At 34.9% G+C, this 15,168-nt stretch overlaps 2 protein-coding genes across 2 annotated transcripts in view; both read right to left on the bottom strand.

The window, feature by feature from the left end:
• LOC126751629 (diacylglycerol kinase eta-like) overlaps positions 1–1,625 on the bottom strand; it is a 68,582-nt gene extending 66,957 nt beyond the window's left edge. Inside the window, exon 1 of the mRNA XM_050462035.1 lies at positions 1,538–1,625. The gene's annotated coding sequence lies outside the window, so the exon portion shown is untranslated. The remainder of the gene's footprint in view (positions 1–1,537) is intronic.
• A 5,700-nt stretch (positions 1,626–7,325) lies between these two features.
• LOC126751631 (diacylglycerol kinase eta-like) lies at positions 7,326–8,508 on the bottom strand. The gene has a single exon (XM_050462038.1). It carries the CDS (start codon positions 7,947–7,949, stop codon positions 7,611–7,613), a length of 339 nt encoding a protein of 112 aa, XP_050317995.1. The 5' UTR covers positions 7,950–8,508; the 3' UTR covers positions 7,326–7,610.
• Between the last annotated feature and the right edge of the window lie 6,660 nt (positions 8,509–15,168).

The raw sequence follows: 15,168 nt of genomic DNA, 5'->3' as shown, positions 1-15,168 counted from the left end.
TGGCGTGCAGTGTGAGGTTTGCAGAGGCGTATGAGCAACTTTGAACTGGACTGAAGTCACAATTCATTTGGATGTAATTGTTTACTTTATATATTTTAATGCATAATTAAACAAACGTTAGCAACATATGTTACACATATAAGTACGTAAATACTAAATCAGTTTAGTTATGAAATTTTTCCGAAGCTAGTCATTTGAAAGGAATTATAAGTGGACATACGCATTATGTTCGCATTCGGTGAACGGGTACCCATTGTATGAAGCTTAGCAACAGCTACAATAGAAATTGCTCTTAAATTATTACAGCTACCTAAACAACCGCAAAGCTTTTCTTAAAACACCGTCCAGTAATTGCCCTCCCTTGTAATCGCACAGGCATAGTCTCAGCGGCTCGCAGATACTTGAGTTATTACTCACATTATTTTTAAATTTGTATATAATGTTAGCTGTTTAAAGTAATGCTTAAAATTGGAGTACGTTAGCTACATATGTATCAAACGTAATATAATGGCATTCAAGCGCGAAATGCCTCAGCAACTAAACCACTATCGAAGATAAGCTTGAAAACGTATCACTTCACCGTCTTTTACATTAAATTCAATCTTTATTATATATTGAATTAACAATTGCCGCAAGTACAGAAGAGATAGCCAGCAAATTTTCGTTGATTTGCTTCATAAACCCAATTCGAGTTTTCTTTGAAGTTCGCAAGTGTCTATTAGTGAACGAGGAGGCACACAATCTCATATACAGGTACCTCCATAACAAAATTACATTTGCTTTTAGTTCTTTTATTATTATATTACCACTCAAGTGTTTTATTATTAAGTTGAATAGACGCGTTTTGCTCGCCAAATTATAGCAACAAGACAAAATTAGTTAACGCCTGCTCCGCAGTAGCAGCCGCTTAGCCTTAATTGCTTGCTAGAATAGACGTGAAGGCAGGAAATTTCTGCTCTTTGAAGTTCGCAAAATGTGCGTGATAATCCAATTTGTGACTATATGCCACGGTTGCCACTGAAAATTTCAGCTGGTTGCCGATGTGTCTGTGGCAGATTGCTGTGTATGCTGGTAGCCTGTAGGTGCTGTTACATGTTATGTTATGTTGTTGTTGTTATTTTAAATTATAGTAGTTTATTGCAGTGAGTTATTTGCTCTCTTATGTTTCACAAAACCAATTACTTAAATAGTATCAAATACGGATAATATATACATTTATAGATATATCGATTTATACAGTTTAGTTTCTTTGGAATATGAAAAATTAGAAATGCGTTTTAGTAGTAGGTATAACGGTAATGTGCAAGGTTCACACGAAATTGATTTGTGTTTTATAAATTCAGATAATTTAAATAATTGCTGCACACATTTTTCAAAGTATCATGCACTTCGGCACATGCATACCATATAAAATTATGCATGTATTTTTAAATTAGTTCAATGTTCAAGTTTATATTTAACTTAAATATCCTTATCAATTTAATCCTTCTCTTTTCTATTCTATCAGAAAAGCATTAAAAGTAGAAAATTTACGTACCTTAATATCCTTGGCGTAGTACAATTTATTTTGTTTCAGGCGGAAATAGCGGCGACGCCAACGCTGAAATGACCATATCTGTTTTAGCAGGAAACCCTCTTTGATTGTGGCCTAAATGGAAGTAAGCAAACAAAAACCAGATCGTAATTCCTGATAAGGTATTAATTGAAAAGTACACAAGTGCTTACGCGCTAGCTTTTAAATTTGTCATGCTATATACACACATACATATTTATATACCTACAAACAAACACATATACATATTTCACACAACGGAAACGCGAAAATAGAAAGGAGTTATACCTGATAACAACTAAGACCGAACTGGTTGGAAAATCACCGGACTTTTACCGGTTCATAAGAAAGAATAGAAGAGAAGGGCAGCAACGCTAGATCGTTGAAAAAGACTCTATCAATAAATAACTGATTAAACTTAAATTAAAATCTTTCTTGAGCTAAAAAATGCAGCTCGGTCTCTGTTGCGAATCAGTAAGAACCTGTTATATCATAACCGAAATCGGATATCTCGTACGACATCAACACATAAGAAGAAAGTTGCTTGTACCAGAAAGCAACAGTCTGCTTCTAGTTTATAACTAGTTGCTTAACTTACAGGGTGTATGCATTCTACGTCCTAAGTAAATGAGCCAGCAAGTTTAATGGCCCCAGAAAATTACAAACTTTTTAATTGCTAAGCAGAGTAATGGCATGCCATATTTAATATTTTCAATGTCAATAATTTCCTTTTGCGTTCGCAATGCAATTAAAGCATTTGTAGAGAGAATGAGGGGTTGGAGAAAAGTTTATGACTTTACATAAACAAAAACACAAGTTGACACAAATCAAAAGGGGTCGCTGAGCTGGAAGTGAATACGTTTTGAAAGCAGTTGCACTTTGTTTGTAGATATACTATATATATACATAACTAAATGAGTGGACATAGTAGAAGAGCGTAGAGTAAACAGAAGCGTGGCTGGTAAAGTCACCAAGCGGGTAAACGGGTAAACAACTTCGAGCAAATATTTCGTGTGAGCAAAACAGTTGAACAGACCAGGTGGACAGCGAAAAAAGTGAATGTATATAAATATGTATTTGGAAAGAATAAACAGTGTAAGTTTTTAACAGACCGACAAACAACATCGAAGTGGCAGCTATTGATATCAAATTATCGCTTTTTATCTAAGGAAAAAACTTTTTATTGACGGTTTTTTGCATACACTTTCAGCAAAAACTTGTTGTTTATAGTTTTTCTATTATAATTTGGCTCACGTTCATAAAATGTATCAGAACTTTCGGCTTGAGGTGACCAGCGCTAATGTTGAAATATCAAACTAAATTGTTTTTGAGATAATTTTGGGTGATTTTTGAAATTCTTCTCATCTACCATTTAAAAATGGCGTTCACTTTGCCTTGATGTTAAATAATTCTTTAGAGTATTTGCAATTCCAGTTATTTTTTACGCCTTCATAATCGACAGCAAAACTTTCCTACTGGCCCGCTACTCCAATATTTACGTTTAAATTGCTGTGTGAGCATCCCATTTGCTTTGGCCATTTGTGTAAACACAAGCGCAGTCAAATCATCGGTCTGAGTAAATAGCGTTAAAGCCCGATCCAATGGCATTTATTGAAAAGCGCAAAGATGATTGACTGTTTGCTATTCGCACAAAATTAAAAATATATGTTTGTATATATATGCTAGTGTTTGCCTATATATTCATAAATTTCTATCTGTGCAGTTGGAAAAATAGGTAACGCTATAAATTAAGTTTATATAAACGGTATTTCGAAATAAAAAATGATAATACATGTTTACAACAACTACATTAGTAAGTACTTATATGCAATCGAGACTTTAAGAATTTAATAGAAATTGTAACTAGATGCTGGCATATTCAAGTAAACATGACACACAAAACATAATTCAGGAGACGATTATTTCCCTCGAACTGCTGTTAAAATGCACACAACAATATCTCTTAATGCAAAATTATTCTTAATCGAATTTTCCACGATTTAATTTAATTATTTAAGACTAATGGAACTACTTGTACATGCCGTGCTGTAGTCTTGCGTAAAACGACCTTAATTGATATGTAGCTACGAGTATTCAGCGAAGTCATGATACGGATATATAATGTTTCTGAGTGCGGCTATATGTATACATATTCAGCTATACATATCTATATATTTAGTAGTGTGGTTCTCAAAAGTCTAATCAGGTATTTTTTGGTCTTCTTCTTTATTTGTGTAAATTATATTCGAAAATGTGTTTTAGAACCATAGATATCTTCTAGATTGATTCATCTCTAAATATGGAAATACGATGGCAACTTGTATTAACTACGTTAAGCCGGAAGTCTACCTCTTCGCAGACTATCGACTATTTATACTCGTTCCAAGACATAAAACGTCGAAGACTCTATAAAGAGCTTATATATGTGATTAGTATGATGAGCTACCTGAACTAGTCCCTCAGGTTTTGAGATAACGATCGGAAATTTTGCTCACATTCTTCTCTGTCCAACAAGCTGCTCATTTTTCGGAACGCTATAGAATATATATTTACTGCAATAAAAGCTGGCTGATCAAAGTAAACCCTTTTATGCTATGATATCAAAGCACCTGTGGAATCTTTTATATATATGTAACCTGGTCTTCGGAAAGGGGGCTTAAGAATCAAAAAAAAGGAGAACAATTAATGAGATAACGAGAAACTGACGATTATTTTTTACAGCTGTTCCCAGAAAACTAGTTTACGCACGTTAGCTCCCTTTTCGTAGACCAGGTCACATATTATATTATATATTAATCGGTGTAGACAGCGGAAAATTCTGTACATTTAAAAATACCCCATAAAATACAATTTCAGGATGCTCTTATAACTAAGCGAACACATACGGATATTTGCTACTTGTTGGTGACTGCAGCCTTTATTCATTCAGTCAGTTGCTGAGTTGAATGTTTGTGACAGTTTCTGGTATTTACATTGAACAGCACTGACCGACGCATTTCATATGCAAATTGGGTCAAAATTGACACTGACACTGACATGGGCGTATCTTTGTTGAACTGGCGACAACAGATGCAGCACAGTATCTACGCCCTGGCAACAAGCTTTCATGCATACTGGCTGTAGGTAAAGTTGAGTGTGCTCTGTATAAGTCAGGCATGTTTACCTATTTCCATCGAATGGCGGAAATGTCTTTAATTGATCAAAACGTTGTTGCATGCTTCTTCCTATGAAATGATACCTTCTTAAATGTTTCCGTAAAGATTTTAAAGCGAAATTTATACATATACAAGTATGGAGTGGTTTTGTACTTCTACTACTGTGGCTTCGCCAAAATTTCAAGCAAAATCGTGCCCTCGCCACGATATTGGTATTCACTAACTGTTGACCAGACTCAAACGACCGCTCCGGAGAACCACTTTGAGTTATTTGAAGACATTAAACGTGAATCGCTTCTCGCATTGAAGGTTAATGACTTTTTAAACTGTTTCGTGAATTGGAAATAACGTTAGCACAAGTGTATTGTGGCTAAGGGTGAAAACTTTAGAGGGGGGCGGGAGGTGTGGCGACGAAGATTTTACACACAATTTATCGCATCGAGCCACGATTGGGCCCGAATTTAAATGCAGTGTATACCATTGATCAATCAGATTTTGTTCCCCGTTCCCCGAACTGATTGTATGATTTAATCTCTGAATTTTTAGGATTGAATACAGTTACCACAACTCTGTGTGAAGTAACTACCTTCTCTCGAGCTGTCAATTTCCAGCCGTTGCTAATTAGGAGTATATGATGCCACTAACATGCGATATTGGTACAGGGTTTGTCCGGAAAGGCACAGGACTGATTTTTTTTCTCTATAGTTTGGGTATTGAAGTGAAAAGCGAAATTTCGAAGCCTATATTTCGAAGAGTGCCAAACCTTGTTATCACTTGCCCTATTTTCCTCACCTCTAATTGATTTAATTATATAGAATGCTCTCAGACGGAAAATTTCCATACTTTATTTCAAGTAATATTCCATAAAGCAAGTATAATTGAGAAAATACAACTACATAATCGGTTATTCGAAAACTTTGTTTGTAAACACCATCTCTATTCGTTGGCTTCCTACATATTTTCTCCTTCATCTTCATCTTATTCAACGCTACAACTTTTGCTAACAATCACACTCATACAAAAAAGTAATTTCTCCGGTTATTGGCATTTCATTTTATGGCACTTTTATCCCCTTTACTCACTGCGCACTTTTAGGCGTAGTGCACGTGTGAATTACGAAGCAGAAAGCATGAAACATTATCAAGAAAGCGAACGTAATGCCAAAGGACACGCAGCGAGGAGCAGCATAAGTATGTGCAGAAGACGACAGTGTGTGGCGTAATGATGAATGTTTCAGCAGAGGAAGCAAATTTGTAAGATAAGATAAATGCAGATAAAAGCTCTTTTGTGAAGAGCTTTCTTACATTTTCTTCCTCTTATTTTTGCAATAAGGCGCTCTCAGGGTAGCTTAAATAAGTTTTGAAATATTTAAAGAAATATATTCGGTATTAAAACTTGAAAATGAAAAAAAATAAATCAATGGAAAATAACTTTAAAAGCCATATCTGATATACCTATTAGGCTGAAGATTTAACTTCAAGTTAGTACGGTGACAAATCGTGCTGTGGCCATCCTAAAATTCTCACATACACTATGTGCAAACAAAGCTTTGTATACACGATACCTCCTGTCAAACTTATAAAATTGGGCACAGTTTTAAGAAAAACATATGTTTTGGCTGAAGTGTATTTTCATATTCTAGATATAGCCACCAGTTGCGAGATTTTAGCTTTTAGACATGACTTGTGTGAAACAATTTGTCTTTTGCTGCAAAATGGGTCTCACTATTGTCGATTACTCCTTCTTTGCCGCCAATTTTGGTTTAGCAAGCATTGTTTAAGGTTTTGAAATCATAAAAATGCCATTAGGTTCAGACTTATCAATTCAAAGGCAAGTTTATACGAAAGATTTCTTGTTTATCTTCATAGTGTCGGACATTTGATTCATACACATATTACGTTATCTAACGTTTTCTAAGTAACATGATACTTGAATAGATCAGGTTGGTACGGCAGTTAAGCTTTCATGGCTTTTGTTATATCATCACTATCTGAAAAAAAATTTATTTGATGTCTGGCCTTCTGTTTCAACCAAATTGTGTTTTATATTTTTTATTCTCCTTATATTTGTTACCCTGTTACGAAGGCAACATTATCAGTATACAAACACACGAAATTTTAAACATATTATATTTAATAACAATTTCATTTGCTTTAATAAATTGAAAATAACTGTATAGCAGTAACATCAAAGAAAATTATGTTTAAAATATAACTTTTGCAGCGGTGGCATGTTATTTATTATCAAATTAGCTATCTTGCAACATAATTTGCATTGGCATACGTTGGTTTTAATACCAAGCAGTAACAGTAAAAAGCAAAATTGCTGTGTGTGCGTATAATTTATTTAATAGTTATTAAATTATTGTGATATTTGCTTTAAAGTTGTAAGGCGCAAGCAATGGGAGTATGCCACGGCGTATGAGTAACCTCAGGTACGCAATGCATTGCCAGCATTTTTGCATTAAATTAACTTAAATTTATAAATACTAAAATAAAATTTGTCATAATGGAAAGTAAAAAAAGCCTTCTCGGTCGTAACTGCAGCTGCTTTATATTATAAATATATTAAATAGGATTATAGCTGTAGAGAGTGAAGTATAGTGAAAGAGTGTGTCCTCTTTAAAGTACTTTTATTTGAAAATTTGTATCAATTATTGGACGGCAGTTACACAATGACACATTTTTGCGATCCTATTTTAGAGCAACGAGACGTTTGAAGCAAGTACCATTGGAAACAATGAGACAATTCTCATACCTTGGTCCATAGTTATACCAATCATGTAAAATCATGCACAAGTTATGCACAATTTTATCTAAAATATATTATTTCGTTTACAATAGAAATCGCATAACTAATTAATTTAAAAGAAAAGCTAACCATCTTATTTGCTTACAAATTTATCAAATACTCTCAATAAATGCAACATCAAAGCAGAGGAACAGCCAAAGAAGCGCAACACTCACCGCCGCATTAATATTCCTTTTCGTAGAGAGACGTCGATGGAAGATACGCGCCGGCTCCGTCTCGATTTCCGACTCGGACGACTCATCGCCAGTGCTGATCGCAATCGTCGGTATGGGTGAAACGCTGCCCGAACTGCAAGCACTATTGCGACCACTACTGGCAGCGCTGCCACGACCAAAAGCCATTGCAGCCGCAGCGGCTAACCCGCGACTACCACCCTGCGCGCCATAATTAAGGTATGACCCAACGTGCAGTGTGTCTTTCGTATTGGACATCTTTCAACTTATTCTGTACCTTTTTTCTTACTGGTCGTAGGCACCAATGTAACTGGACTTTTATGTAGTTTTTGAAAAGTATCGTCTGTTCACTTTTTCCTTGTATTTCTTAGAAGTTTTAGCAGTGCTAAGCATTTGTGTGTGACTTCACTGGTAGGTTCACGTTTTTGTGTTTTTGTTGCTATGGTTGTGCTGTCGCTTTATGCTATTATTGTTATTATGTTTTGTGTATTGCTTTACTATGATTTATTTTATTAATTTTTTTCGCTTTAACTACGCTAGAATGTGCTGGGAGCATAACGCTTGCTCTGCATATGTATGTTAACTACACTTAGGCAACCTATTCAGTGATTTCGTATTGTTGCTGAAGTTGTTGGTGGGCTCTGAAAAAGAATGCGTCAACTATGCAGCATACCTTCAGGCGTGCTGCAAATTGTTCGCACATAGCGTTTGTTTTTGTTGTGATTCGCGTTTGCTCGCTGCAGTCGTGCCATCAAGTGAGCTCTTTGATTGTATTCTTTTATTGCACAAATTTAAACTAAAATTTTGTCCGACTTAAATAGTTAAAACAATTGAGATATGTTAACTAATAACTACAGAATCAATTTCGCACATTTCGCACAATTTTCAAGAGAGCTAAGCTTGACTATAAATAAATCAAAATAATATTTCTCTTAGCATTTACAAAGAAATTCTTACTAAGTTCTTACCATTTAAATATATTTCATATATTTTTAAGCAAAATTAACGCTTGGTAATATTTAAAATTGCTTTTAATTCGTTTTTATTATACAGGTAAGAGCGTATTTCGAGAGTTTTTAGAGAATTTTCAAAAATCTAATCCATAATAATATTTTTAAAGAATTTTTACACATTTTTATTGAAGATTTTAATATTTATTCCCGGAAGAGAGTATAATTATACGGCGGATCCCTATAAAATATATATATAAATGCTCAGCATAGCGCGCTGAGTTGACTTAGTATTGTCAGCCCATCCGTCCATCTGTCAGGTGAAGCTATTATTTAAAAAAATTTATAACGTGTGTTTTCTTTGACATGATAACACTTTCAACAGTTTTAATTAAATTCGTGTACAATTTATGTTTAAAAAAATTTTATTAAACCTTTCATTTTTGCTTGATTCCTTTTTTATTAAATTTAATTCTTTTAAGTAAGCTTAAGCAAGCGTTTATTATATTTAAGGCGATTTGCAAAAGTTTTCATTCTAAAATTAACTTTTATAAATTATGTTAAATTTTTTATGATTTTTCGCCAAAATAAAAAAAATTTTTAAATTGTTAAATAAAATTTTATTTCTCATCATAATGTTAATATATTTCACTAAATATTAGGATTTTTTGCACACATTAGAAATATTTGTCCAAAATTTATTATTGGCGCACCGCCTAATGCTACAACAATGTTCAACACTATCATTTATTCTTTCAAAAACACCTTTACTTCCTCTTTATAACTCAATACTCACTTCACTTTTGTGTGTAAATAATTTTCTTTGTTAAATTTTCGCATATCCAAAAAAATATGCAAACATTTCTTTCATTCGCGTAGCTTTGTGAGGCATTAATTTCAAACCACTTTAACGGTGCTATCTAATTTGTGAAGTCAATCATAACGGTATAGAGTACAACCTTTTGATTTCATTGTTCAGTGTTGAATGCGCCTCGAATTATGCAGCAATTTGTGCATATTACCCGCTTGTATGGTTGTGTGCTTTGTGCGCGCGTGTGTGTGTAGCTTTTACCTCCACATGCCGGTTGACATATCTACAAACGTGACAAGCAGCCGCAGGTGGCCGTGCCTCGTGCTCAGCTGTGTTAGAATTTTCCTTTTTTCGTTGTTGGCTGATTCTTTCATTTCATTTTAGGCCCGCTTCTGAATGTCCTTCCACATAGCCATATGCGCATATGTATGTGTGTTGAACAGTTTTAGTTGTCTTTACCGAAAATTTAACCTTTCTAATTGGTTTTCGCCGTTGGCAGTCAGTGAGCGAATTTTGTTTGTGTAATTGACTTTTGAACTATAACTTCGTTATGTTGCCATTACAGCTTTGTACAAACTAAGTGGCAGAAGCGAGCAGTGTAGGAGGCGTGGTCAAGTGGCCATAATTCTAGCAAAATTATTTAGTTCCATTTTTGTTGTAAAATTCACGAGTTTTGGTAATATTTAGTAGAACAGTAATACAATAAATTGAACGCTGTGCACAGCTGATGCAAACCACTGTAAATGAAAGCAATTTGTTGCCCACTTGAGGGCGTACGCAGAGGAATATAGCTAGTTTAGTTTTAGTTGTGGAAAATACTTTTAGCAAGATTTTTTTATGCAAAATGTTACGTTAAAACAACAACTTTGTGACGCACATCACGCCATGAGCACTTAAAAGCTGTTCTCTTATGTTTATTATATTATCGGTAGCACTTTGGGTTTAGTATACGCAGAAATTCAGCGAAACTCCATTTTAAGTTAAGCACTACAATTTTCACTCGCAACAAGCACTAAAGCATCCACACATCCACAAACCGTTGTTAGCTTGGCACAGATACACCGCTCAACCAATTTAGCTATTGTATTTCAGTAATCTAGTTTTTACTTGAGGTATGCTTAAGCTAATTTAGAATTATTTTAAATTAGTGCATAAAGTTTTTGTAAAAAAATTGTATGTATATGAAAACACCAAGACACTAAGCAGCGCACAAATCGTAGTCAAATTTGCTTTACAGCCACTGGGCAACTGTCTAGTTTTGCGTTTTGATTGCTGTTACTTCGCTTCCCTTGCTTACGCGGCTGACTCGTCGTGTGTGTTGTGCACTCCTGCCAATAAAGAAGCCAGCCACTGTTGGTGTACACAACTCACTACTCACTACTCTCTTCTGCGACTGCTTCTTCTACACACGCAACCCTCTCATTCGTGTCGCCTGGCTTACCTGGCAGGATGCCTGTGCTCCCACCCAATATAATCTCAATATAATGCGAACAATTACGAATATAATGGCTAAAGCGGAATCGAAAAAACGTGCCTTCCATGTCCGCATTGCGAAGCCGGACATTAGCGAATAATGCTGAATCGGCATTGTTTGCGGGCTTGCCGACTGTTGCTGCGCGTGACTGTTGCTTTTGTGCACTTCCAATGCAGGAAAAAAGAAAATTGAAATAGAAAGGAGAGGAGCGCGGTGAAATTGGTTTTGTGGTGCACAGAGTTGTCACTATTTCAATGGATTTAAAATAAATCGTTCAATTAGTTTAGGTCCTTTGCTTTAAATTGATAAAAGAGTTTATGTATTTTCTACCGGATAAATATTATCAGCTTTATTTCTTTATTGGCTCTAGTCTTTCATTTGCTTTATCCTATCGAAAACATTCTTCTAGGATAATACAGAAGTAAAGCAAGTTCATACCAAACATAGCTCTTTCAAAGTGTTTTCATTTATCGGACGACACTTAAAGATCTCCCCATGGGCCTTGCTTCACTTATTACCAAGTTTCTTAATATATATATATCAACGGAAGGCTGAAAAACCCCTTTCACAATATTTTGATCTCTCAATGTTCTCAATGTGGAAAAAAGTTAATTTCGTGGTATTCAAAGTCTAAGAGAGGCTAAGTCCATGAGCGCCACCTGCGAAGTTTCTGGTTTTTATTTAGAATCAAATTCAGTTGGACTTTCCGAAGCAAGGTTTATATTTTGGATCAAATGCAATCAATCAGTGGAGAAGAGAAAACAAATGGTTGCTTTTTAACTTCAATTAGAGTTCGCGACTATAACTGAAAGGATGAAATATGTAGAAGTGGTCGTAGCATTTGTGAACAAATTTTGAAGGCTTGAGTAACCAAAAAAAAATTATCAAGTCATACACAAGCTTAGCCAATCACTATGATATTTTAAAATAATGCAAGTTATTTCGAAATCAATGGAAAATGGCAATCTTGTAAAAAAAATTGCGAAAAACACAAACACTCCCTTATCCTTATTTGAAACTTTGTCGGCTTTTTACTTTGTTCTTTGTGTGCGCGTTCTTTGTGTTACTTTTTACACACGGCTTGCTGTCGCAAAATTATGTTCCTTACTCACAATTTACAAATGTTAACACGCTTTATATATATATATATATATATATATACATATATCTACATAGTGTAATGTTGGTAAAAAAGCCAAAAAGCCTCAAAGGTTCATGCACCCAAAACGAGCAAGAAGCAGTGAGTTCTGGCGACAATGTGCGCATGCACAAACAGGTTGCTGCTCTCTTTTCAAGCTTTTTTCCTTTTAGCTCTTCTGCTTCTTCATACAATCCCTTGCTGTATGTTCTTCGGCGTGGCGTCCGTCACAGGTGCCAGCGCATCTCTTTGCAACGACATTTGTTATTGCCTCAGGACAATTTCACTACTGACACTCCTATTCTAGTACTCTTATCAAACATACTTACATATATTTACACACACACATAAATAGTTCAAAGTCCCACGGCGGTTGTCTGTTGTAAGGAAATTGAAAAACGTCCATTGTGGCGTCACCAATGCAACGACATATACATACATACATATATGTATCGCGAGCAAAACAAAAATTTGGCAAAAGCCGCGTTAAAGAAAGAACTATGCCGAGGGTACTTGCCAAAAGTGATTGAGAGTACGGTGGCTCCAACTGTCGGAAGGAACCGCCACCCTACTTATTGTGTAACGTGTCACGTGTCACATGAAAGCAAAACGTCTGTTTGATAACGAGGCTATTGAGGCGTCAGTTTGGCTGGTGAGTGAACAGCAAAACACACTGACAAAACTTGGAATAATAATTGTTTTTTATCTCATTGAAATTGGGCAACCATTGTTATAAACCATTAGTGCTTTGTTAGTTAATATCCAGTTATTATCAAGATTCTTTGTATGTACAGTTTGATAACGGGACTGCCAAAGTCACAGTTTGCCTCAAGATTTATGGTAATAGACAAAGGCAGTAAGCAAGATTTTTAATTCGAGAGAGTATATGTCTCTCAAAATTTGAAAATTTGCGCCATTGTAATCGTCTTTTACCTAATGTGACGAGTATAAGGACTAATATAACATGGTACTATAAAGACCCTTTCTGAAGGTATTTGCATTTTATTTGGTTAATAAATGAATTATCTAAAATCAAAAATTCAGCTTCACCAATCCCAGATGTCGATAAAAGAAAATGTTATGAAGAATGTGCTAGGAGCAAATTTACCTATTACTCAATCTTCTCTACTGCTTCACATTGCAAATTACTAAAATCATTTTAATTGGGGCTTAGCAATAACATTTGCCAAACAAATTTCGAATTAAGAGTTATTCAGCAAGTTATCCAGTTATTTATACCAACTTCAAGAAGAGAACACCGGCGCAGGTTAGACTCGAAGATAATTGTAGATATTGACTGTGTAGCTTTCATAACAAAAAACTTTGGATATGAAAAAATTTCTGCTGAGATTTCTAATTGCCAGTGAATCCGCTCGTTATTGGGAGAAAACCCAGATTCAATGAAGGGCACTTAGAAGGCAGTAATGCGAATAATCCAGGTTTTTGTCGGGAAAGTTAAGTAAAGCCGAAACTGAAGACTGAAAGACTGATGGTATCAAGCATTCTGGGTCAGTACCGGCTTACATATATGACATACATGCTTTCATTTCATAAGTTTGGTTTTAACTACAAATAACATAAAAAAGGACATAATCTTGTAAGAGGCAGATAGAAAAATGTTCCGGCATTAGAAAGATAGATAAAGATAGGCACGCTTTAATTTAAAAACAAATCGTGATTGACATCTTTTGTACAAACGATAATTTGAGCAAGAACTGGTATGGAACTTTGTGCTGAACCATGTGACCTTTTATTGACCACTGATACACTCACAACGTGACACTGTTTCATAAAATCGTTCCAAAATAAGCAATCATATCATCTTCTATGTAGCTCTCAAATTCTAAATATTCTGTTTATTATAAAGGAAAAATATATTATTAATATTATGTCGGTATAATTCTTCAAGTAAAAAATCCAAAAGCAATCGATGAAATCAGCATAGCCTTCGCCCTAGTTTTTGGATTTTAATCTCTGTCTTCTAGTTTATATCATATTAAATATAAACATATTTAAAAGTACTATAATTATATTTTCACTTTTCTGAAACTGTTGTGTCATGGAATAGTCATATTATAAGTCTGTTACGACGGACGTAAAGGTTAGGATCAGATTAAGTTAAAAGATCGATCCCAATAGGAATTTCACTTCGACAGCTTATAACGCCGGTCCTGTTGTTGTAGCTAGAATTCCTTTAAATTGGTCATAATAACCCTCATAAATTTGAGCTGATCACAAATTTGTTGAGACGGGCAAAGTCAGTTTCGATTATGTATCCTAGTCCTCAGTCTTACAAAGGCTGGAAAGTGTAGAAGGGTTGCCTTGATGTTTCCACTTTACCTGCGCCTCTCCTTGTGCGACTTCTCCCTGCCACAGTCGTAGTCTATGTGAGGCAGTGGTCTATGTTTCAGGCATACAGCTGAAGGAGTAGAGCATTGTTTGGACCCATTCGTATACCGTAAAAAGCGTTAATGCAACGTACATTTAAAAAATCCTTAAAGACCTAGAAGTGACCGATATACTACAAAATGATGGTACATACAAAATACCAAAATGTCAATATAATTCATATACAAAGCAAATATCCATGTATCCTACACCAATTTAGTTTCCCAAACATTTATTTTCATTCTTTCTTTTTCTGTCCAATCTTTCCTATAAACTTTTTGCGATAAAAAATATTAATTCTGTGCTCAATTCGTGATTGAATGTCAAGGGTTCGCTGCTATGGTTTCCCATGCAAGTGAGCTTACGATTACGCATTAAATTCGCAATGCAATATTAAAATATCTTCAAAGTAATTTGCTCCAATTAGCGTCTTATCGACCTTTTCATACCCTTCCAGTATTTTTTCGGTCTTAAAATCTATTTTTGTACATTTTGTTCGCAAATATTTCCAATTCAACAGCACGGCATGCATACTTGTATTGTTAGCAGAGACTATAAATGGTTTCCAACGAGTAACTTTTAATTAAGGTAAAAATAACAATACATGTGCGTTAAATAATACTTTTAGAAATTTTGTCTTAGCGTGCGTCAACTCTCACCCTTCTTTAAGGCTCCGAATATTCATTGCTTGTACTATATGTTAGTATATAATAAGT

Source organism: Bactrocera neohumeralis, chromosome 2 (assembly GCF_024586455.1).
Source record: "Bactrocera neohumeralis isolate Rockhampton chromosome 2, APGP_CSIRO_Bneo_wtdbg2-racon-allhic-juicebox.fasta_v2, whole genome shotgun sequence".
In the NCBI taxonomy this organism is placed as follows: domain Eukaryota; kingdom Metazoa; phylum Arthropoda; class Insecta; order Diptera; family Tephritidae; genus Bactrocera; species Bactrocera neohumeralis.
This window is presented reverse-complemented; position numbering and strand designations above follow the sequence as displayed.